Source organism: Triturus cristatus, chromosome 6 (genome assembly GCF_964204655.1).
Source record: "Triturus cristatus chromosome 6, aTriCri1.1, whole genome shotgun sequence".
NCBI classification, from domain to species: domain Eukaryota; kingdom Metazoa; phylum Chordata; class Amphibia; order Caudata; family Salamandridae; genus Triturus; species Triturus cristatus.
This window is the reverse complement of record NC_140589.1, coordinates 216,341,119-216,361,942: the sequence shown is the minus strand read 5'-3', so window position 1 is coordinate 216,361,942 and position 20,824 is coordinate 216,341,119. Positions and strand designations below refer to the sequence as shown.

At 48.7% G+C, this 20,824-nt stretch overlaps 1 protein-coding gene across 2 annotated transcripts in view; it reads left to right on the top strand.

The window, feature by feature from the left end:
* The window catches only part of LOC146816669 (adhesion G protein-coupled receptor F5-like), a 675,219-nt gene that overhangs the window by 575,192 nt on the left and 79,203 nt on the right, over nt 1–20,824 (top strand). For both annotated transcript variants that reach the window (XM_085610569.1, XM_085610570.1), the window contains exon 15: nt 14,487–14,657. In XM_085610569.1, coding sequence (XP_085466695.1) covers nt 14,487–14,657 — 171 coding nt within the window. The remainder of the gene's footprint in view (nt 1–14,486; nt 14,658–20,824) is intronic.

The window sequence follows — 20,824 nt, the reverse complement described above, 5'->3', positions numbered from 1 at the left end:
CCGCTGCGAGTGCTGTTGCCGCTTTTCCTGGTTTTATCAAGCATTTGTGCTTGTCTTGCCGATCTGTGTTTTCTCTGTTTTGCCCGTTTTTTGTCATCTATTTTTGCCTGTTTGTATTTTAAAGTGTGCGCTCTCCTTCCTTGTTGCCCGCCTACCGCGCCACCCCCCGCCCTCCCTTCCCGCCACCGCCGCTTGTCCCCGCCCCTTTTTCTTCTGTATCCCTCCCCGCTCCCGCCTCCCAGCTGCCCCGCCCACCCGCGCACTTCGCCTTATATGGCGACCGTGCGAACGCGCAGCGGTCACGCGCAGCGGGCGCGCCGATTGTGCGCCGAAGGCGCGCCAAAGGTAAGCCCGTCTGCGCCCGTCCGCGACCGGACCGCGACCAGCGCCAGGACCCCTGGCCCCCGAGGAGCCCGACCGACCCGCCTGACGTACTCCGCCGCCACCCTCATCGCACTCAACACCGGCCGACTCCCAGAATGCCATCAAGCCACACCACGACACACCCACGGACCTTTCAGCTGCCACGCCTGCAAGTTCACCTGCATCCGGACCAGCCTCGCACCAGCACCCGCAAAGTCGAACTCCAGCAGCTACCACCTCAAGTGCATCCTGCTCAACACCCGCTCCGTCCACAGACACGCCATCGAACTCTGGAACCTCCTAGACGCCACAGCCCCTGACGTTGCCTTCCTCACGGAGACCTGGATGAACGCCTCTTCAGCTCCCGACATCGCCATCGCCATCCCAGAGGGCTACAAGATCATCCGGAGGGACCGCAACGCCAACCAGATGGGAGGAGGCATCGCCATCATCCACAGGAACACCATCCGTCTCACGACCAGCACCGACAACACCCTGACCAGCGCCGAACACCTGCACTTCCAGATCCACACCAACCCGAACACCACCCTCAGAGGCACCCTGATCTACCGACCCCCTGGACCACGCACGCAATTCAGCGAGGACATCGCCGACTTCGTCAGCCCGCATGCCCTCCCCTCCGCCGACTACATCCTCCTGGGGGACCTGAACTTCCACCTGGAGAACAACAACGACCACAACACCAGCACCCTGCTCGACAACCTCGCCAACCTGGGACTCAAGCAACTGGTGTCCACCCCCACCCACCTCGCCGGACACACACTCGACGCCGTCTTCTCATCCAGCACAGACATAGACTTCAGCCACGCCACAGAGCTTCAATGGACGGACCACAGCTGCGTCCACTTCACCTTCAAGAGAACGACGACCCACCAACACCAGCAACACACCGCCCGCAGAAGCTGGAACAAGATCACAGCAGACCAGCTCGCCACCTCCCTGAGCCAACACCCTCCTGCCAGCTCAGCGAACCCCAGCCAGGCCGCCGACAACCTCACGAAGTGGATCACCACCTGCGCGGACGAGCTCGCCCCGCTGAGGACCCCGCCCAGCAGACCCACCAGCAAGAAGGCCCCATGGTTCACCGACGAACTCAAGAGCTCCAAGAAGAACTGCCGAGCCCTCGAGAAAGCCTGGAAAAAGGACCCGACACCGGACAACAGGACCTCCTACAAACTGGCCACCCGGAAACACCACCAGCTGATCCGCGCCGCCAAGAGAACAGCATTCAAGGACCGGTTGGACAACAACGCACACAACAGCAAGGAACTCTTCAACATCGTGAAAGAGCTTTCCAACCCCAGAGCAGGAAACAACGACATCACCCCATCACAAGACCTCTGCAACTCCCTCGCCTCATACTTCCACAACAAGATCACGGACATACACAGCAGTTTCAACAACCAACCAACGCACACCACGACCGACCTGCCACCCCCCCCCACCACCACCCTCCACGCCTGGACCCCGATCAGCACAGAAGACACCATCCGCACGATGAACTCCATCCACTCCGGATCACCAACCGACCCCTGCCCTCACCACGTCTTCAACAAGGCCGACGCTGCCATCGCACCCCACCTGCGAGACATCATCAACACATCCTTCGACACCGCCATCTTCCCCGAAAGCTGGAAACACGCCGAACTCAGCGCTCTACTCAAAAAACCAACAGCGGACCCCACCGACCTCAAGAATTACCGCCCCATCTCGCTTCTACCGTTTCCAGCCAAAGTCATCGAGAAGACCGTCAACAAGCAGATGGCCGCCTTCCTCGAGACGAACGGATCCCTCGACCCCTCACAGTCCGGCTTCCGAGCCAAACACAGCACCGAGACCGCCCTCATCGCCGCCACCGATGACATCCGAGCCCTGATGGACAAGGGAGAAACAGCGGCCCTCATCCTCCTAGACCTCTCCGCGGCATTCGACACGGTCTGCCACCGCACCCTAACACGGCGCCTCAGCAACATCGGCATCCAGGACAAGGCACTGGAATGGATCATCTCCTTCCTCGACGGAAGAACACAGCGAGTCCGCCTACCACCGCACAAGTCAGAGGCCTCCGAAGTCATCTGCGGCGTCCCCCAAGGATCATCACTGAGCCCCACCCTCTTCAACGTCTACATGAGCCCCCTCGCGGCCATCGTACGCAAACACCACCTCAGCATCATCTCCTACGCCGACGACACCCAGCTGATCCTCTCCCTGACCAACAACCCCGCCGCCGCCAGAGCCAACCTGCACGAAGGGATGAAAGAGGTAGCCGAGTGGATGACGACCAGCCGCCTGAAACTGAACTCGGACAAGACGGAGGTCCTCATCCTGGGCTCTTCACCCTCCGCCTGGGACGACTCCTGGTGGCCTCCCGCCCTGGGCACCGCGCCCAAACCGACAGACCATGCACGAAACCTGGGCTTCATCCTGGACTCCTCCCTCTCCATGACCAGGCAAGTCAACAGCGTCTCCTCGGCGTGCTTCAACATCCTACGCATGCTACGAAAGATCTTTTGGTGGATCCCCTCAGAGACCAGGAAGACCGTCACCCAGGCCCTCGTCACCAGCCGACTGGACTACGGCAACGCCCTCTACGCCGGGACCACCGCCAAGCTCCAGAAGAGACTCCAGCGGATCCAAAACGCCTCAGCCAGACTCATCCTCGACATCCCACGATCCAGCCACATCTCCGGTCATCTGAGAGACCTTCACTGGCTCCCCATCAACAAGAGAATCACCTTCCGCCTCCTCACCCACGCACACAAAGCCCTACACGACCAAGGCCCGAGCTACCTCAACAGCCGAGTCAACTTCTACGCTCCCAAACGCCACCTCCGATCAGCCAACCACGCCCTCGCCGCCGTCCCCCGCATCCGAAGAGCGACTACAGGAGGAAGGTCCTTCTCCTACCTGGCCGCCAAGACCTGGAACTCCCTCCCGTCCGACCTGCGCCTGACCCAAGACCACCTCTCCTTCAGGAAGAAGCTGAAGACCTGGCTGTTCGAGCAGTAGCGGCACCCCCCCTCCCCAGCGCCTTGAGACCCTACGGGTACGTAGCGCGCTTTATAAGTGTCACTGATTGATTGATTGATTGAGGAAGAGTGGAGTAGACTGTTGTGGCTAGCGGAATTCGCATATAACAACGCAGAACATTCCTCTCTGGGGTGCTCGCCCTTCTATTGTCTAGCAGGTCACCATCCAAACATGCTACCCTTCGAATGGCCAGTGCATACACACCATCCCACCATACAGGAACATCACACACACCTCCGCTCCATTCTCCAGGCAGCCAAGGGACAGTTGGCTGCAGCGCAGAGGCACGACAAACAGTACGCAGATAAACAAAGGTCACCGGAGCCCGCGTATGTGTTGGGGGACAGGGTATGGCTTAACACTAGGTACCTTAGATTCAAAGGCAACACCCGTTTGCAGCCCCGGTACGTAGGGCCTTATGCCATAGAGAGAGTGATAAATCCGGTAGCGATGAAGCTAGGCCTCCCCGCGTCCTGGCGCATCCACCCCGTATTCCATGTATCCCTGTTAAGACCTTGCCTCCCTCATACCAGGCTCCTCTCAAAACCCCAGCCTCTGATGGTAGATGATGGAGAGGAATACGAAGTCAAGAAGATCCTCGATGCGAAACGGGTGAAGGGTAGGCTCCTCTACCTGATCGACTGGAAAGGATACGGCCCAGAGGAGAGATCATGGGAGCCCGTGGCCAATTTACACTGCCCTGCCCTGCTAAGGCGCTTTCACGCAACCTATCCTTCCAAACCAGGAGGCCCGTCGAGACGCCGGGCGCAGGGGGGGGGTTCTGTCACAGCTCGGACCTCGGCGCAGGACTACACGTCCCAGCATGCCGAGCGGAAGGCGAGAGCACGGGACCTATATAGGCCCCGCCTTCCTTCGCTCCGGCGCTTGTCAACCGCCATACGGATGTAAACGAGCCAGGAACGCTGCTCGTGTTCTACAACTTCTTTTGAGCCACCCGCATCTTTGCCTCAATTATCGGCCGAGCGCCACGAGGGGAGAAGGCGCGCTCCAACGCTCAGTCGTTCCCGAAACACCGCCGGAACTCCTTGGCGCTCCCGCGGCCCTGAGGCTCCATTATGGAGCAACCGCGCCCTGCAACGCCAAGAACGCCATAGGAGCATTAACCCAGAGCCAGCACTGCTGATCGTCAGCCACCCACCATCCTGGAGCAACGTGGGCTGACCCTCAGCCTCCTTATAACCCCATGTCTTAGGAGCACCCACATCCCTACCTTCTCAGGGACGTCTTAACTGGACGCCGCGTTAGCCTTCAGGGGGGTTGTGGTGCGACACTTATCACCCCTTATTCTGCCTTCCTGCTGTAGAACCCAAGGTGCAATAGCTTGTTCCTCAGCGGTTTATGCAAGGAGCGCCAGGAACAGACCTGCGCCGCCTTGGGGAAACCTCATCCCTCCCGCTTGGAGCCGCTTGAAAGGCTCGGAGAGCGCCCAGGACCACTATCACTATGCGCTTGGAGCCGCTTGAAAGGCTTGGAGTGCGGCATAGACCCTAGAAAATGCCTTGGAACACCTCGCTGGACATGTAAGTACTGCTCTAGACATTTGACTCAGCGCTATCTATCTTGTGTTGTGGTGCTCACTTACTGGACCCCGGCTATCACGCTCTGCTCTCTCTTTACAGGGTTGCTAGGACTACGCTTCTGGCGTGAGGTTACCTTCAGCCGTTCCACCCCCGAGGGTTCCGTCCATACCCCTTCTCCCAGAGTCCATTCCGTTCCTTTTCCCCCTTTAGGTGGTGTTCCACGCCAGACGTCCTAGTTAAAGGTTGGCGGGCAACACCACATAGGGGGAGGGGGTTACCAGCATCGCTCCCGCTGTATCTGGCTTACGAGATGAGTGGTTCTCAAAACCTCGTATTATACAGAACCTGACAGCTCGAGAGATATGGCCCCAACTCATGGAGCCTAAGCTGTCCTGAAAATCTCTCGAATAATGCAAAAAAGAATTTCAAACAAAAGACTACTCAAACAACTTCCAGAAACACTAATAGTCGATACCTACCAAAGTGAGAGCAATGGCAACAAGAAGACTGACTTCGTCTTCTACACTAAACAGCCTGTAAAGTGGAGAAACACCTTCCTTCTCCACCTACAAATTTCTAAATCTATAAAAATCCCCTATGGAACCAACCTCATCGCTTCCCCCTCACAAACCTTTGGAGGGGAAATCTCCATCTCTATTTTCAGGACAGGGAACATACTTATACAAGCTTCAGACCGTCACCATCACCATCTTTGATCGACACTTTCCCTCACTTCTAGATTCTTTTACCAAACATGCCCTTGTGCCCCACAGTCGCCTCCCCCCTACATTCCCAAACAACAACCCCAATCCTTCTTGCCTCCTTGGCTCCACTGAATCGCTATGCACCACTGCTGCACCCTCTGACAAGATGAGCAACCTGACTACCCCCTGGACGTGTGCCGTCAACAAGTCTTATCTAAAATAACTTCAATCGAACCTACCTTAACCAACGAACACACAGCAACTCAACTTGCTTACTCACTCCATGAGCCAGTTGTCGCCAACCCCAATTCAAGAACTTCCACAACGGAGCCCCCTTTGGACTCAGCCCTCTCTCCTAATGCAGACACGACTCAGTCCGCACAAACTGACTGCCTTTCCAACCTCAATGGCACTGACCCTCCCTATAGCATAGCACACTCGCCTACCTTTAACACGAGGCCCGACGCTTATCAGTCCACTTTCAGAACTGAAACCTTCACTGACAGAATCACCCCGCTCCTGAAACGACTAGAACAAAAACTTGATTACATAGCTAAAGACTTCTCACAAGTAAAGAAAGACCTCGCGATCCAGGCCAAGTGTACCCACTACCACACCCCGGGCATGGAGAAGTTGTCTCCCCTTATAGGCTCTCCAATTGTCAGTCAACATACCTACTGGACCTCTATTCCCTTGAGTAGATCGTCCCACAGACCCCCCAAGCCCTTAGCCCTGTATCAGCCAGTAAAGCTGATGTACTCTGCGTATCCTACATTACAATGAACCAGAAAATGGTCTACAAGTTTCCGTCTACAATTCCGGTTATCGTGGGACCTTATAGAATCGCCTCGCCCAGACCACCAGCTCAATACACCACTATTCAGACAATTGATACCACTAATAATGGTCCTAGGTCTCTAAACTTGCATGCTCCATAACTGCAGATCAGCAGTTAAACATGCCACAGATATTGCCAAATCTATTCTTGATAAAGAAATAGACATCACATTCATCACCGAGTCATGGCTTAATGAACACTCAACCCCCATACTTGAGCTGCTAGCATCTCCTGGATACTCCATCATTAGACAGGACAGACAAAGGAGGAAAGGTGGTGGTCTATCAATCATCCACAAAGATGGAATCAATCCCTCCACCTTCAAGACCACAAAATACTTGTTTTTTTAATACCTTTGAGTAGAACTCACGGCCAAAGGCTCCTCTCCCATCACATTTCACCCCATCTACCACCCCCCTGGTGATCGCACCCTCTTATTAGAAGAAATAACTGACCTACTGACATGGTTCCCCCTTGCTGACTCAAAGGAAGTCTTCTTGGGCGACTTCAACATTCACTGGAACAATGCTGAAGATACCACAGTACGCAATCTGACTAACATTTGTGAAATTAACGATATCAACAAACTTTGCAACGAACCGACCCATATCAAAGGCGCCACTCTAGATGCGATTATCACAAAAAATGATCTTGTCTCACTTCGATCCATCACCCCCATTGACTGGTCAGACCACCATCTCATACTGTTTAATATGGAGATCTACCTCAGATCCCAAATAACCCTTCTCCGACAGACCCAAGCTCTGGACCAGGAACTTAAAGCAAATATCAATGACAGAACTAGAGACCAGGATCTGTGCCCAACTACAGCACCACCCTCCCGCTCACACAGTTGATGACCTCACTGCCCACTACAACACAGCAGTATCTTCTGTTCTGAAACAAATGGCACCGCTCAAACTGAAGCAGTCTAGATCTATCCAATCTAAATCTTGGTTCAACTCAGATCTTAACAACGGGAGGAGACAATTCAGACAGTCAGAAAGGTTATGGAGACTAAACCCCTCCACAGTGAACCTCTCACTCCTAAGAACGGCACGGCTTTCCTACAAGAAACACATCTTCAGAGAAAAAGCCACTTTCTTTTGCAACCAACTTGACCGCGCTAAGAACAGACCCAGAGAGCTCTTCAACATTATTAGATGGCAAACTACCCTTTCCTCCCCACACGAAACAAAAGCCACCACTGAACGCTGTGAATAAATTGGCAACTTCTTCACTGATAAAGTTGCAAAAATTGAACAATCCCTCACCCAAATCACAAATCTGACATCCCTACCAACTTTCCCCTCGGTCCCACATGGCAGAATTCCCTCCTAACGCAACCAAGGACCGTATGGCCTCTATAAAAACTAATTTCAACCTTCCTTCAATTGAAAAACAAAGCAAATTGGTCCGATTTTGAACCTATGACTATAAGCGAAGTCTTCAATATAATTGCGAAGTTGAAGCCCACATCCCACACTTTGGATCCTATGCCTTCCACAATAGTTCAAAACCTCAACCATATCATTGCCCCATTCTGGACTAAAATCATCAACTCATCTCTCTCCTCAGGCAGTGTTCCTGTGCCTCCAACTAGGCCAAATCACACCCATACTCAAAAAACCAGGTGCCGACCCCAATGACTTCAATAACCTCAGACCTATCACCAACCTTCCCTTTCTAGCCAAAACATTGGAGAAGTGCGTCCTACAACAACTAAACCCACACATAGAAGAATTCAACCTTCAAGGACTGAATCCGCTATGCTCAATATCTCAGATGACATTCGCAGATCCTTGGATGAAGGTGATGCATGCCACCTAATCTTACTTGACCTATCGGCTGCCTTTGATACCGTAAGTCACCCTGCTTTACTTGAGACACTCAAGACCCATAATGGGCTCAATGGCACAGGCCTTAGATGGTTCACATCTTACCTGCAACATCGCTCGCCACAAATAAAAATCAAAAACTGTTTTTCAAAACCAACACTAGTTCCTCATGGTGTACCCCAAGGCTCAACTCTATCCCTGGCCCTTTTCAAATCTCCTCATGGAACCCCTTACAGTTATCCTGAACCAAGCAGGGGTCAAATATCACCTATCTGCTGATGACACCCAACTCTATTACAAGATTAAATCACCCAGTGACATCCTACATCTGAATACCACACTAATCAAGATACAAACTTGGCTTAATATCAACCACTTAAAGCTGAACCCCAACAAAACTGAACCACTACTTTTCTCCCCGAAAAATAACCTGATACCAATCCAAGTATGGCTCAAGAATTTGGATGCTCTAAACTGTTCTCTTACACCGTCTAACACTGTTAAGTCCTTTGGTATCACCCTGGACAGAAACATGTAATTGAAAGCCCACATCAGCAACTCAGCCAAAGGAGCACTCCTCACACTAAAACACCTCAAGAAAATCCAACCTTTCATTCCCACTGAAGATTTGAAAACGGTAGTGCAATCACTAGTCCTCTCAAAACTGGATTATGGTAACGCCATCTTCACAGGAACTCCAAAAGCTCACCTGACCCCCATAAGTTCAGTTCTGAACATGGCAGCCTGGCTAATAACAGGTTGCAATCGGTTTGAGCACATCACACCGGCCCTCAAGAGCCTCAATTGGCTCCCAATCGAAGGAAGGTCTTTCTACAAGACTGCTTGCATCACCCACAAAGCCCTTCACACACATAACCCCAATGACCTGGAGAACAAACTTTCGAAAGCTGGAAGAGCAAGATCTCTAAGGAGCTCCAATGCACTTCTTTGCATACCTCCCAAACTGAAAAAGAAATCTTCCCAGACACGTTCTTTCTCTGGAAATGCTCCCACGATATGGAACTCACTCCCTAGTGACCTGCGCTGCAACCCCTTATTTTCCTGTTTCAAACGGGACCTTAAACACCTACTGCTGAACAAATACTTTAACACACACCCTAACTGAGCTATGGTCCCCAACCTCACACCCACTCTGCCTTGACCAGTTGTAGCGGTTAAATTAGTGTGTCAGCGGTCTGCTATGTCTTGTTCATCTTTTAGCTAAAGCGATTCCTATGTCTGCATACTGTAACTACCGCTGCAGGCGAACAATTTTCTTTATCTGTTTTTTTAGCATGTACTTCAATCTAATGATCTCGCATTATATGTAAACCGCTCTGATACCTTTGGGTCTAGCTAGTGCTATAAAAAACTTATAAATAATTAAAATAAATAGATCCTCCACCGGCCTCATCCTCCCCTTGGTTGAGCGCTATTGTATGGACTTGTACTTGGCGCAACTGGCCTATATGCATTCTCATGCTCGGTAGCTACCAATGTGGTTTGCGGTAGAGAAAAGTGTCCACCGCAGTCCTACGAGGCTGCGTGCCTTGTATCTGTCCCATCTCCACGAGACGGTAAATCCCTTAATCCAAGCCATGTCTAGGGCAAGGGCACGAGTCGATAGATTCCTCTCGGTGGATGCTCACCTTCATGAAAAGGTGCCCGTATGGTTCAACAACAGTATTCGTGTTGGGGGAGAACTGCTCAATTGGGCACCTGGTGTGAGGCGGGGATCCACACTCTGGATCACCTGATCTCCTGATAAGAGCTTAAGTCTTTTGCGATGCTCTGGGACAAATGTGGCCCCCCTTCAGCCACTATAGGAGGTATGCGCAATGTACACCAGTGTCTGACTCGCTAATTGGGCCCACATCCTTGGGACATCTCCTCCTTTCTGGTGCTTACTTTTCTCAATGCCTAGGGGCCATTGAAGGGCATGATGTCCGGCATGTATAATCTACTGATTCACACAAAAGGTGATGGGAGGCTGCTTGAAATACATCTAACCACATACAATCACTTGGAGTAGCACTCCTTCATTGTTCGTTTGCTCATTATGCCATTTACATATGTCGGGGTCCAAACTGAGGTGGCATGGTGAGCAAAAGAACGATGGGTTGCAGTACTAGCCGATCAATTGCCCATGGTTTAACTTATTGCAAGCAGCCTTCTATCACCGTTTGTGCATTTTATATACCACTCTAAGTGGCAAGGGTGTACCCAAACGTGGTTCACCTGCTCCCTGTGGCACTGGAACCAAGTTGTGCCCGGCTGATGAGCCCATAACTAGGGCAAAAATGATCCTGGGTTGCTTGTGTTCTGGTCCAGGGAGGAGCTGGCTTGGCAGTTCCGGCTGGACTGTTACCGCGAGGAGCAGGGTCAAGACTGATTTGCATATGGCTGGGTCCAAAATGAGGAGGCATGGTGAGCAAAAGAATGATGGGTTGGAGTACTACCTCGAGCGATTGCCAGTGGTTAGACTTATTGCAAACTGCCTCCCATCACCTTTTGTTGTTTAATCTACTGACCCGTCACTTGTATTCCTTGCCGCAGGCGACATGCATGCTTGAGAGGTGGCAGTGCCGCCTCCATGTGGAGTACAAGGTGGAGGACTTGGTAAGGATCCTGAACAGCCTTAACCAGGGTGCTTGGGAGGTCCAGATGAAGATCTGCCTCTTTAAAAACCTGCAGGAGTGGTACTCGGTGCTAACAAGGCTCCGGTCAGCAGGGCTGCTGCCCCACTCCTCTTGCTGGAGGTGTGGGCATGTCCACTGCAACATTGTCCATGTACGCTCTGACTATCCTGAGGTGCACGTCTGGGATGCAGTGGCGTCCACGATGAGGGGGAATATAGCTCGCTCCACTCTGTTGCTGTGTCATCTGCTTCTGCTTCATGACTCAGTGGATTCCCCTCAGCTCTTTTGCATCACTAGCGCGCCACACAGGTGGCATCACACGAAGAGTGACTCGTTGAGATTTTTAAAACAGTCTCTTATGAGAGGATCATTTATAATTTTCAGGATAAGACCAACATATTTCTCCTCATATGGTTTCCATTCTTGAGGGAGGGTCGCAGATCATATGCAATGTAGGGCGGTGGCCTGGCATGCTGCGTCTTTCTCTACCCCTACCCCTCCTCTTCTCTGCTGCACGGGGAGCAGTCTTCTGTGCAATTTGCTTCACCCACTCCCTTTGGACTGTTATACAACTATAGCCCAGGCTCTTTTTTTTCTAACCTGGGCAATAGAAATGTTCTGTAAGGGGTACCATCTCATGAACCATCTCCTCTGGAGAAAGAGCTTCAGATGATTAAAAAAACATAGTGGTGCACCCACATTTTCAGATCACTTCATGGGCTCCTGACTTGTCACTTCTTGTTCAATTACACTGGCTTTCAACTGACATCTCACATACATTGTGTTTCTGCCATGATGATTTCAATGGCTTGGCTCTCTTTTTCAAATATACACACCAGCGCTATGTTTGTGCCAATGTTTGCAATCTGCATCCTTCTACTAAGAACATTATTATTAAGATGCACAGGGTCTAAACTGGAGGTTGCACTTTCTCTTACTTAGGTCCAAGATTCTGTAACCAAGTAAAGAGAATACTTATGTACTAGTTATGAACAAATTAAAGACTCATTTATTTCTTCAGTAAAACCCTCTTTGAAGTATGTTGGGTTTGCTTAGCACCAGGACTCCCTCTTGTGTAATTACTTGGGACCATATTTGTAAGCCCAGTTGTGTCACACTTGCACCATGCAACATTGTGCATGCAAGGCACAACTCAAAAATGAGATTTATGAAGCCATGCAAGACAACTTTGTGTATACCCTAAGTGACTTCATAAATCTTGAGTAATGCAACACAGCGCAAATCTCAGTGTTGTGTTACTCTGCCCTGGAAAGGCGTTTCATGGGTGTTGCATGGGTGTTCGAAAGCAACTCCCATGGATTTTGATGCATTCCCAGATTTACCAAAACTGGTAAACCTGGGAATGCCCCAAAATGTTATGCCTTCACAGGGGAGGTTTAACGGGGATAAATATCCTTATTTCTCCTTGTTACTTCCTCTTTCTCTGTGTGCTGCATCCTGCAGCACATATGGATAGAGGAATATTCCTCTCAGGATTAGTTTAGTGCAGGAAGGTGCCCCTTCCTGCACAAAAGCAATTCTGCATGCAACACAGGCACCCTTTCTCTGTAGTACACGGGTACCTGCCTTGGTGCTGGGCAGCCAAAACAGTGGGAAAGATGTTGACGTATTGACCCTGGCGCATAGAGGGTGGTTGGTTCCTCAAGGAGCGCCTTGATACAGGTTGTTCCCCCCCTCTCCCCGTCCTGAGGAAGACCCGCCCGCAGTGGATACAAACCACCCTTTATGCGCCAGGGTCGAAACGTCGACTTCGTCCCCTAGTGGGCATGTACCTACTTCAACCCATCCCTGCATCTTTACAGATGATCACACTCTGTACAACATCAAGAACCAGTAAAGTACTTTCAAATTCATGTGAGACAGGCCCCACTGTAAAACTGGTGCTACTGCAAACCACGACCAGTTTACTAAAGACATTACTATGTGTAATTGATTGTTTTAACTACTCTCTGATTTCCCTCCCTGTATATCTGTTCTATTCTCATGAGCACAATCCTTTTTCCACACTCCCCTTGGAGCAACCCTCTTTTCTGTCCTGAAACGTTCTCTACAGTGATCTTTGATAATAACTGTGAGATTAAACAGTCATTATTGAAGCTATCTATGGTGCTTGTGTGTCATTTTGAGGATATACTTAATTGAATTGAGAAACTACTGGGTACACTTATGATGCAACTTGAGTTCTATTTGTACCATGTTCATAGATTTTGACTTAACAAATACTTTCCGAAGGAAATCAGTCTAGGACATAGATGTTTCAGTGAGTCAATGCTGTCACAGAAGAGGGTGGTGGGTACCAAGGTGTCCCAGACTTGATACCTGGATCCGTATCACGATGGGCATGACTGGCTCAGTGCAGAGCTGCCCACCCCTGTTTATACAACTGCGGTGTGTAAAGTGAATTCATTTAGCTCGATGTTTCTCCAACTAAGGACCTGAATACGAGTTTATGTGATATTTATCAGACTTGGTAAACAACGATACCACAGGCTATGTTATTTATCAGGTGCGATAAATAACACTTATTATGAGTTATAGTGGAATAACATGCAGATTTTGGAGTTTAACGCACCAAAATCCATATAGTACCGTACATACCATATGATTTGCCCCTTTTAAATTTCAGCAGGCTTGACTTAACAACATTTTAAAGACAGTTGAGGTATTTAAGACATCTGATAGTTTTTGGATGTGTTAAATATAGCCAAACTCATAAATGTGACCCACGTGAAAACTGAGTTATACACATGGTCCAAATACTGTGTGTAAGCAGGGGTATACCCATGGGGCAGAATTAACTGGTACACTTGTAATCAGGCTCTTAGCACCATTTTCAGACAGTACTGCTCGGAAACAGTGAGACAAGTTTGCCTCTTTCTGAGCTGTGCTGTCTGACATAAACTCGGAGAAATATTGCATTAAAGTGAATATACTTTACTTAATGTGCATAAAAACATGTGCTTGGCTCTGACCTGAGGAAGAGGGCCTATCATAATAGAGAACCTCATGGAGTAACTCAGATTTTTATTCTAGCACAGTTCTTAAAATGAGTTCCTTTAGCTTAGAAAATAGTACACTCATTTTACTTATAGAACTTTGTGAAGGTAAACATTGTGGTAACAAGGTAAATTAAAAAATGTAATTAGTTTAACATACTGACAATTTTATAAGCGCCTTAGTACATAATTGAATAATTCCCATGGTGGCTGTGAAAACATGTTGTGGGTTGACATCTCTTTGTAGATCAACACAAATGTTTATCTAACAGCACACTTAATCTGTAAAATGATGTCTGATGAAAATGCATTTCTCCCATTTGGCTTGTGAACGTATTCATGTGTTTTAATAACATTGTTTACTGTGAATAATTGTATAGGCAGCCTAACCGATAGTACTTTTATGTCGTCATTTTAGGTAATGTTAGCTATCTTTTCTATCCTCTAATTTGCTGCGGGCAGTGTCATTGATAACAACATTCTGTTCTTTTTCAGGAATTGCGCTTCCTGCCACCATCAGAAATACCAATTTATCTTGAGAATCTTGTTTCTAATGTGACTGCAGCTGAAGAAAACATAAATACATTCGCAACCATGAATGCATTAGTTGGTGTTTTGAAAACTGTTTCAGAAGTTACCACAAGCGTCGATGTCACCATGATGCAAGTAAGCTACCCCTATCCAGACTTGAAAAGGTCTATCCTTAGAAATGGCAGACACAGCAGCTTTCAAACCTCTGTGTGCCTGTGTGCCCACCAAGAGGTGTGACCAGGGTAGTCAGAAGTCCCCTCCTCTATGGTCACTCAGACCCATTCTGGGAGATGCTTTCCTCACATGGGTTTGATGCCAGACTGATTGCAAAGACAAAATCTGGGACCTTTCCTGGTTTCATTTAGCATTGGTCTGTAACAGGGGGCCCATTGAAATAAATGAAGTTCCTGGTCAACCCCACTGGTCTTGCAGCCAGAGGAAGAGAAAACACCTCCCCACACCCAAGCCGTTGTCTCTGCTCTGAGAGGAATTTTCAAACCTCACCAGGGCTAATAACTTGCTGGGCCAAGGCTGAAGAGCTCATGTAAATTAACCTCCAGAGCGCTAGGCAGGGAAAAGCTACATTTCTAAAAGTTGCTTTTTCTTAATATTTATTAAAAATCCGACTTCATCATTAAGGTAGGCAGTCTATAAATATTTAAAAAATTGTATAATTTGTTTTTGTGCTGTTCCCTGACCAGAGATAGCAGAATTAATATTTAATATCACTTCTCAATGTTTCTCTATGGGCCAGCCAGAGCCTTCTTATATTGAAATTAGCTGTTGAGTGATAGTCACTGTAAGGGCATGTTAGTTTTAAAGTTCTACATCCTACTTTTGCTTTTATGCATTATTTTCCCCTGGGGTTCTGAGAAATTCCATGGTTTGTACATAAACAGCCTTCCTGTGTACCATTCTTCCTACCTCTTCAGTACCTGACCGCCTGTTATTGTACTTAAGGTTGCATATGCTGAGACAGACCTGAGTTCATCCAGCTTTAAAGAAATGAGTTCCTGCAGCTTCAGGTTCAGATGTTACAAGTTATTGCGAGTGTTGGTTTCCTGAGAAAAGCAAAGATATAATCCCAAAACACAGAAGTGTTCTTTGCTCCAAATCCCAAAGGTAGGATTAAGCCTCAGAGAAACTGATAGGAGGGAAGGACGAGGGCACGGGTGAGTAAACTCTTTAATAAAAATGTAATTGCAACGAGCAGAACCCCTGTTTACTGTCACCAGCCATGATAATTGGTGAACATTCCATGAGTATCTGTCTAATCACTTCCGGGCTACAGAGAGGTTCTAATTCTGCTGCCATCTAACACATAGCAGCTTAGTAACAATGGGGTAACCCAGTATCCCTCAGAACCTGGGCGATAGTATGTCAAAGAAACAATTGTTCTGTCGGGTGAAAAAAGCCTCTTTACACCATTTAGCACAAGTCATACGTTATTCAAAATATGCAATCAGTCATAAGCAACACACAAAACCTGTGGGGTATTCTGAGATTTTTATATATAGATTGCGTCATTCATATATATACCCAAAAAATTTTTGAAAGGCCGTCAAAGTACAAAGTGAAATACAATTTGTGACAAGGTGACAAGTGGTGCTCAGTGATATAGTGCGTGATATGTACAAAGTGCTTTAAAATGTTGAAAAAATTCTGATGGCCAGAACACAAGTATTTATAGTAGATCTGCGAACTGAATCACTTAGTTTTTTGCAGGCTCTGGTAACTGGTCCAGGGGATAGTGTCGACGTTTGAACCCAGATACTGCACTACTATACAGTCAGTGTGGGTCTTCATCAGGACGGGGACAGGGAGTGACGGCCTAAAGAATAATTAATCAGGACAACTCAAAGTTGAGCGCAGTTAACTTGCATCTTTACTACTTCCTGAACATACCCTACTTCCCTGGCCGACCTTTCTTTTCTGCGCTACAGATGGCACTTTTGCGCCTCGTATGGGACGGCAAACAGCCACGGATAAAGTGGGACACGCTGGTCAGTCCCTATGCGGCCGGGGGCCTCGAACTGCCTAACTTTGAATTGTATTATATGTGCGCCCAGGCGCACTATGCGCATTACTGGTTTAGGGGGCCGAAATACACGGCCCAAATGGCTGTGGAGCACTAGCTGGCCGACCCTGTCCCGCTGGAGGGGGCGCTCCTGCAGCGCATCTCGATGCGCGGGTGGGACCCCACACCCATAGAATGTACGGTGCGGGCTTGGGGGTGGATTGTGCGTCAGCTACAGGCCCCAGCGATTTACTCCTCCCGGATGCCGTTGGTGTATCACCCCCAGCTGTCCCTCCTCCGGGAGGGCATCTTCCACAAATTTCAAAAACGGCGGGGGATCAGCACGTGGGGAGACATCTACCCTAACGGGACATTTGCCACCCTTCAGCAGCTATGTCAGGAACCTCCCCCTGACGCTATGGAAACATTTTTATATGCGCGCTTGCGGGAGGGAATGCGAGCCTGCACCCCGGGGTACCCGCAGGAGCCACCGGTGCTCCCCCAGCTCCATACACTCATGGGGGCGCAGTCTGCGTCCCACTTGGTCTCCACTCTTTATAAATCATTATACGCTGAAGTTGGCGCGCCACAGGGTGCTGCCCGAGCTCGTTGGTCTCAGGACTTGGGACAGGAAATCTCGGACCAGGAGTGGCACTATTGTTGTGCGCAGATAGAAAAGGTGTCCGCTAGTAGCCGGCTGCGCATTACGCACTTTAAATATTTGCAGAGATACTATTATACGCCTGCTCGTCTGAAGCGGTTTGGGCTGCGGGCTGATGCCAGGTGCGACAGGTGCCGAGCAGACGAGGCCGACGTGCTGCATTTGGCCTGGAGTTGCCCGGCCCTTCAGGATTATTGGATGCAGGTATTTGATGCCATTGGGAAGATGCTGGGGGACCCGCTGTCGCTGTCTTCACTGATGGGCGTATGGGTTACACTGAGAAGCTCCCTGTGGCACATAGGAGGTTTGCCTCTATCTGTTTCCTTCTTGCCAAATGGAGGGTGGCCTGCAGGTGGGGCAGAGGGAGGGCGCCGAAATTTAAAGATTGGATGAAGACAATGATTCTTTGGCAGGACCAGCTTGCCCTGTACTCTGAAATCTTGCCATCGGCATCCCGGCCCCGGGACATATGGGGACCCTTGAAGTCCTACTTGCTGTCGAACCCGCAGCTGCCGGGCGAGCCTGCCCTCCCTTCCCCCCACGGCTGAGACTGGGCTTTAGCACTCGAGTCACTTAATGCGGCGATGCGGAATGTTGACTTTTCTTTTTGATTACTCTCACTGTTAGGCTAGCGAGGCGGGGTTTATTTGGGTTGTTTTGTTCAGTTGTTAATGCGGCAGGCCCCTTTGGGCTATCATACTGCATATCTGGGATTACCGTGACGCGGCCGGCCCTTATCGGGTTGTAGGCGAACCGCTGTGTACACTACTGCCTTTCACTTCTTATAACACGCTGCCGGCCACTTGTGGTTGTAGGCATTATGCTGTGTATTGCTAACCTATGCTGAATAAAGGTCTTTTGAAACTAACAAAAAAGAAAAAATATATATATATACATTTCCCTCTAAAAGCAGCCCGTCTCACTACAACTAGTCAGAGTAGTCCAGTCCACACTTTGGGGCTAGTGTACGCATAGCATTTGAAAGCCACCCTAGCAGTGCAGTATTGCATATATACAGAGTGCTTCCAAACCATGATGAGGCTCTGAAGTGGTTTTAGTAAACCACTGGTGTGCCTAGCAATGCAAGTAGTTGTACTACACCAAGGATGTGTGGTGGGGCCTGGTGGGTATTATGTGGACAGGCTACTATTAGCAAAAAACTCAATTTATAAAGGGGTCAAAAGGGACATTTAGTTTAAAGACTACTACACCTCCAAGGCCCTCAGATCAATACGAAAAAAACTATCAGAAGGTGCAAAGTCCATTAAGAAGAGAATAGCAAACTACTAACTGCTGTGAGAGTGCATAGAATCCCTCGAGTAGTCGGGACAGCACCCAGCAGGAGTTGAGAGTTCATCAGCCCACCCTTACTGGTGGAGCATCGTCATCTGAAACTCTGGGGGATAGCAGTCTGAGCCCACAGTCGCAGGCCAATAGGCTCTGCTAGGTGCTCAGCCTGGTAGTTCCCGAAAGAAAGTACTCCTGCCAGGGGTTATACCCAAAACCTGAAGACTCTAGTGATGTGCAGTGCTCTAGTGTAGATGTGAGTTTTAAAAATGAATAGTCGGGCAAAAAATATGTTTATTAGGGATTACCCAAGTTTCATATCTAAAAAAACCTATAGTCTTTAACAAAAATAAACTATTTCCTGGCTCAATTATAAAATGGTCGACATGTTTCAGCCGAGATGGTCACCTGACCCGGCTTTCTTCAGGACCAATAATGGGATGGATATAATAAAGATGCTACTGCAGGAAAAATAACAACATGTGAAATACAATCAAAATGTGAACGTCAGATAAGACAGTGGCGATAGCCACCCTACCATACAAGCAAACTCGTGCTTGGGCGCAAGAGCTATGTCTTCTTTCCTAGAGAAAAAATCCAAAGAGTCAACTGTCAGGAAAGGACATTTTACACAAAAAACATAGCATTACTAGTCGCTATTCGACAGTGCCTATTCTGCACTGCCAATTTTACAGGAACTCAAATTGATGTTTACCAACACAATGTTATATAGACTGTATTGGGAACTCACCCAGCTTTTTGTGGGAGAACCGCCTCGCCTCACCCGGCTGACTGCTCGGAGATAGAGGCACCGCTCTGTTTAAATGTGGAGGCAAACAGACAAGTTACATGTTGATACTTATCCTGTTCAGACTCTTCTCACATACCTTTAAACAGTTTAACAAACCTAAAAAACTAAAACGTCAATGACCTCCAGAAAACCCATGAATGCGCTATTACAGGTAAGTCGAGGGATGTAGTACTAAAAAAATTTTGTAGTGAAAAGATATTAAAAAGATTTTTAACAGCTGTAACATGATAACAAGAAAGGACTGTAGTTTCATATCTTGTGTGGGGTGCAAAAAAGATAGTGTATAGCTGTATTATCCCCATACATATAGGCAACCTAATTTGTTAGAGGAACAAAGTAGGACATAGGAAGTATGATCTACAAGTCCTAAGCTGCCAAAAAACATTTCTTACTACTAACAGTAAAACGCCACTATACGGCACCAAAAAAGGGGGGGGGGGGAGAGGGAAGAGAGAAGGGAACCCACTCCTTCTTTACCTGTCCGTCGGTACTTCAGACTAGCCTACGAGCTGTCTGGGAGGTGGCGGCAGGAAGGAGGAGGGTTCTTATATATCCGCTGCAATTGGGTTAAGCAGTTCAATTCGAATCAGGTGCGGGTGTATCGGTAATCGCCCAGCAGCCGCCGAACAGATGGAGCATGCGCGGGATCGACACACACGCCTCAAAACTTGCGCGTGATTGAGACACACGCCTCAAAACATGCGCGCTGCATCGGACACACAGCGCAGGTATAGGCGGTCAGTGTCTCTTATGAGCGCAGGCGTGCCAGTAAGACGCGCCCGCCTCGCATCAAGCACTCTTCTGAGTGAGGTGGGGCAATGACGTAACACTGCTATTCCCACAGTATAAGCAGAAGCGCATGCGCGGGGAATAGAATTACAGGGCATAGATGTCAGAACACTATCTGCGGTATATGGATCTCTGCAGTTTTTCGAGCGTGGTACTCAAGTCCCCACTTCTAGTATAGAAAATATGGGAGACAGAGAAAAGAAAAATGAAAAATACCGCTAGAATATACCCAACGATAGACTGACAACAAGCAAAGACAGCAACCACAGTACATAGAGACGAACCCCAATAACCAAATGCCGGCAAACAATGGAAATCTTGTATAGGGTGTATCAATTAGTCTCAAGTGGTATTGGATAAATACCCTCCGTGGCTGAAAAACTCCATGTCGGCACATAAAGAATGGATTAGTATCTAATAACGGTGGTGATAGACTCATGTGCCCACCTCTTAAAGTGTAAAAACACATAGTTACTGATTTAGTGCATAATTATGTCGGTGGATCTACCACTATCTGTAGTTCACTAGATATACAGCAACCACCTCATATTAAGTGGTGTATCTAGTTAGGTGTAAGGGCGGATAAAATGGAGGAAGAAGGTCTAGCCACCGAAGGGTTTCCACACTTAATGAGAGCTGCTTTTCAGAATAACAGATGAAATCAAACCATATAGCCTACAGCCAAGTCCCGCACGGGTTATTTAAAATATATTTTAACAAACAGCGTTTATCTTAGC